A 4,616-nucleotide genomic window follows, 5' to 3' on the forward strand; every position below is an offset into this window, starting at 1 on the left:
CTAATGAAGAACCCCATACCTGTATACAAGAGGACGACAAGCACCAACCACAATCGAAGAAAGGAGGATCGGAGATATCAAAAGATACAGGGGCAGAAACAATCAAGAGCGAAAGAAACAGAAAATTGAATGTTGTTATCTTCCTCACAAGAACAGTGATAATAAAGGACTAAAGAACAAGAATAGAAAACAAGAAGAGAATAAACACTGACAAGAAGAGGATAAAAGTTTTTTTTTTCACATTCTCTTTCCTATTTATGAAGCTAGAGAAGACAATAACTTCTCCTCGTACCAAGGAGCAGTTACGGGGAAAGTTAATGCAAAGAGGGAAACGTGTAGGACTACCTTTCTTCTTCAAAAGTGCAAAATACACCCAAGTTAGAAGAACAGGGGCAAATTGTATGTACACCTTTCATCATCCACCAAGTGTACAGAAAGAAACACGTGAAAGGCATGCAAAGCGAGACATCAAAACATGATAGCAAGCATCTCATCAGAAGATGCCATCGGTCAGCAGATCTGACGGTCAGGGACAGAGGATCACAGAGGTATGATGGCTCAGAGGAGCACCAGATAATACCCCTTGGGTGTTAACACACCCAATCCCGAGGAAGATCCCAGATTAACGACCGAGAGGAAGTTTGGCTGACACAGATGTGACCAGACAAAGAGACACTTGTCTGACACGAGCAGACATCCATCTACCCGCATTAAATACCAAAGAGACATACACGTGTCAATCAGCTCGTGGAAGATGCGAGGATAACCCTTCGTATTCAAGCTCAGGCCGCGGCATATGCCGAAGACCTCTGTGTAGTAAGCACAAAGCACAAGAAGATAAGATTACAACGGCACCTCAGAAATGGGACCCACGTTCCATCCCTATAAATACCCCTCTCCATTAAGAGAGAAGGGGGTCGACCATTTTGGAGAGCAATTATAGGAGAATATAGGAGAGAGAAATAGGAAGAGTAAGTAATCCCCCTACTTCCGCAGACCTATGTATATTCTAAAGTCATTCGACTATCTTTGTAACCCTTCAGTACATAGTGAAACACCAACCCCGTGGATGTAGGCCTTAGTGTCGAACCACGCAAATCTGTCTCATTTACATTTCAGCACCTTACATTCAGCGTTAAACTTCATATTCTTTATATTTATACTTGATTCTTGGTTTATTTCTTTATACGAACATGATTTATGATAATATTCGACTAGACAATGACAAGCCCGAAGGCTTCGAGTCGATGAATCGATATAATCATCCCCGTTATGCATACGACGTACAATTCTTGAATTATGATGTATGCGAATATTGTTTGTGAACACGTGGATGGCTTCGTGATTTATGTGTTCACAACAAAAGTAGTTCTGTGCAACCCATGATTCAACACCAACTGCATTCTCCAGTCTCCAATAAAAGATCATCGACAGAGCAAATTCCAAGAATGGAATTATAACAAACAATTAAAATCATCATTAAACGATAGAAGAAAAAAACGTATTTTTACACCCGATACGTAACCTACACAATGAGCTAAGAATCTGCTGTTATTATATGTGCTAATTAGCTAGCATTATTCTGACGGTTTGATGATACTAATGATTGGATTGCACCAGAAAGATTATTAATGGCTGTAATTAACCCATTAAATCCTTGCTTGTTAACTTCAATTTTTGTTTCTTCAATCTGAAGCTTTCTTTCTTCAAGTTGCATTTTATGTTGATGTCTTTTTTCTTTCATTTCTTCACAATCGGTTAATGTTTTAGTTAAAACAGATGCACTTCTGGTTATACTTGCACCCAGTTTACGTACTTTACTCTTCCGTTTTCTATCGGCCGTCTCTAATCTCTCGCTGCTCCCTTCTGTTTCCGTTGAATCTGTCGTTGGAGTTGTTATTGTTTCCACTGCAAAACAAAAAAAAAGCTTTGTTCTCAAAATATTAAGATTAGGATAAGATCATGTTTTTGCAGTGATTATCGTAACTCATGTACTTGCTTGATTGTTTCTTAAACAAGAAAAAGGAAAGAATATAGAGAAAGAAAGAAGATTTCGAGAGATTTTCTCTCTCCTCCCCTCTGTATTTCTATTACTCCTTGGTCTGACATAGTTCACTCAAACTTGACGCTCGTGAACAAAACCAAAACTGAATTAGTACCATTACGTGAATCCATACCCGAAAAACAGTTGGTTTACTGTCTATTACATACTTGGGTTTTGTTCACTTGCATTTGAACGAGGTTAGATATTTGAAAGATACATTCAACAACCAGTTGTAAATGTAAGTAAAAAGTTCAAAGCTGACAGTTTGACCAGGTTAATCACGAAAATACCTAGTGGTGGCAGAAGAGATTGCGGTGGTTGTAGAGGAGGTGGTGGAAGAAAACGATGTTGATGAGGTAGTGCTTGTGGTGGTGGAATGGCAACCGAAATAGTAGGGGGACAGGTAGTTGAGACTATAATATTGGATGGTTGAGATGGTTTTGGATGAGATTGTCGTTGTAGATGTCTACGTTGAACAACTTCATTAAGAGATTGAAATGCTTCAAAAAAAAGATTAGTTGGTAGATTTCTTTCTTTACGTTCATGTTTTTCCATCTGCCAGTAAGAAGGGATTATTAAATCTTTAGAAGAAGAAGAAGAGCCGTCATGCTGATGATCATGTTGTTGCTGTTGTTGAACTGTAACTTGAACTTGATGATTATGAACATTACTATCACTCGTAGTAGTGGTAGTCGTAGTAGAAAACGAAGATCTTGATTCATATTCGCGAACTTTCTTATAATCTCTTAACAGATTATCCCATTTATCATTACATTGATTTTGACTTCGCATACATCCATTCTTCCAGCAATAATTTTCAACCCATTTCCATCTAAGCTCAGCACTTCTACAACCAGAAGAAGAAGAAGAGGAGGATTTATTGGTAGGGACAACCAGTAATGGTGGGGTATTAGCTGTAGTAGTAGAAGAAGATTTTGTTGTGGTTCTTCTCTCATCATCCATTTTTTTAGCTGTTATTAGAACTAGGGTTTCATGGAGTGTCCAATTTCCTTTTCTGTATTCTCTGATTAAAGATGACGATGCAGAGGGATTAGGTAATGCAACTTGAGATACAATTACTTGTGTTTCTTGTTCTGGTTCATGGTGGTGCTGGTAATGGTGAACTGGTACCAATGCTGATGATGATGATGTTGTATTTTGTGGTTCAGACATGGTTTTGGCATTAGACAGAGAAATGAATACAGTATGAAAGTTCACCATTTTCTTAGAGAGAGAGTGATGGGTCATTTCGTTTGGTTTCTTTCTATGTTACAGTGTGAGGCTGAGAAAGGGGTTAAATGTAGCTTGATAGTATCACGGTATATCATATTTTAAGCTTTGATGTGCCCGATACTTCCAACTGATGTTCGTGTTCGATGTCCATATGTGTGGACACATATGCAGAGATAATTGTTGAAGAAAGCAATATACATAAGTAGGCCTAGTTTTCAATCCGTTTGGTAAAACTGGACCCGTTTTTCCATATTTTACGGAAAAAAACGGGTCAGGAATAACATATAGGCATACTCGACAGAGTTTCCAGCGAGCGATGAAGTGTCCATCATTCGACGGTCAAGTCAGCCCTCGCTGGTATTTAAAGCGCCACCGCTAGTCAAACTATCGTTTGGCTCTCTGATCATCGTTTATCAGATCATCATCCAACAGTTACTATTTCCCCCCTATAAATACCTAATTTCAATCTCATTTCAACTCACACCAGAATTTCTAAATCTCTCTAGAATTTCTCAATCTTCTTCTTCAAATCTAAAACAATCTCACCTTCCTTACAATTCTTTATTTCTTGTAATATGGATTCACAATCTCAAAGTCAAGACAAAGGCAAAGCTAAAAAAACAAAGTCCATGGTGCAAAATACAACATGATAGAGGATGAATGCATTTGTCGTAATTATGTTTATTTTATCCAAGATTGTATCGATGGTGCACAACAACATGGTAACACCATGTGGGAAAATATATTTCGTAAATATGAAGAACAAACCATGAACATCAATTCTCGTGATGCAAAAGGATTGGCAGAACACTTATTTGTAATCAACAGGGAAGTAGTCGCTTATGTTGCATTGATAATGCAAGCCAAGAGAGCAGGCAAGGAGAGTGGTCAGGTGGATGTTGATTTTGAAAGACAAGTTCGTACAGATTGGCAGCGAAAACATGGTAAACAGTTCGCTTTCGAAAGTTGTTATCATATTTTGAAGGTGTTGAACAAATATAATCCAGATTTATTATTAACTAATCAACAAGTACCTGAAAGGTCACCATATAATTCTTCTCTCTCAACACGAAATTCTTCACCATTTTCACCAGGTCCATCAAATTCTTCACCAGATACTGCAAGAAACCCAAAAGGTGACTTAGTTTTTAATAATTATGATGATGGTAAGAGAAAACTGTTAGGGAGGAACAATGCAAGACTAGCTAGAAAATTAGCTCAAGAAAGAGGGAGTTCCGGTGGATTTAACATGGCGGAGTTTATGGAACATCAAAAAACCGTCGAGAAGCAAAGAGCAGTTGATAGGAAATTTCAAAACGGGAAGAGTAAAAAAAGTCGT

At 38.0% G+C, this 4,616-nt stretch overlaps 1 protein-coding gene across 1 annotated transcript; it reads right to left on the reverse strand.

Annotated features, from left to right (window-relative positions):
- Positions 1-1,440: 1,440 nt before the first annotated feature.
- Positions 1,441-3,265, reverse strand: LOC113295148. The gene is made up of 3 exons (XM_026543496.1): positions 2,716-3,265; positions 2,335-2,625; positions 1,441-1,908 (listed from the first exon to the last, which is right to left on the reverse strand). The coding sequence occupies exons 1-3, from the start codon at positions 3,263-3,265 to the stop codon at positions 1,568-1,570; spliced, it is 1,182 nt and encodes a 393-aa protein (XP_026399281.1). The 3' UTR covers positions 1,441-1,567.
- Between the last annotated feature and the right edge of the window lie 1,351 nt (positions 3,266-4,616).

This window comes from Papaver somniferum, chromosome 7 (assembly GCF_003573695.1).
Source record: "Papaver somniferum cultivar HN1 chromosome 7, ASM357369v1, whole genome shotgun sequence".
NCBI lineage: Eukaryota > Viridiplantae > Streptophyta > Magnoliopsida > Ranunculales > Papaveraceae > Papaver > Papaver somniferum.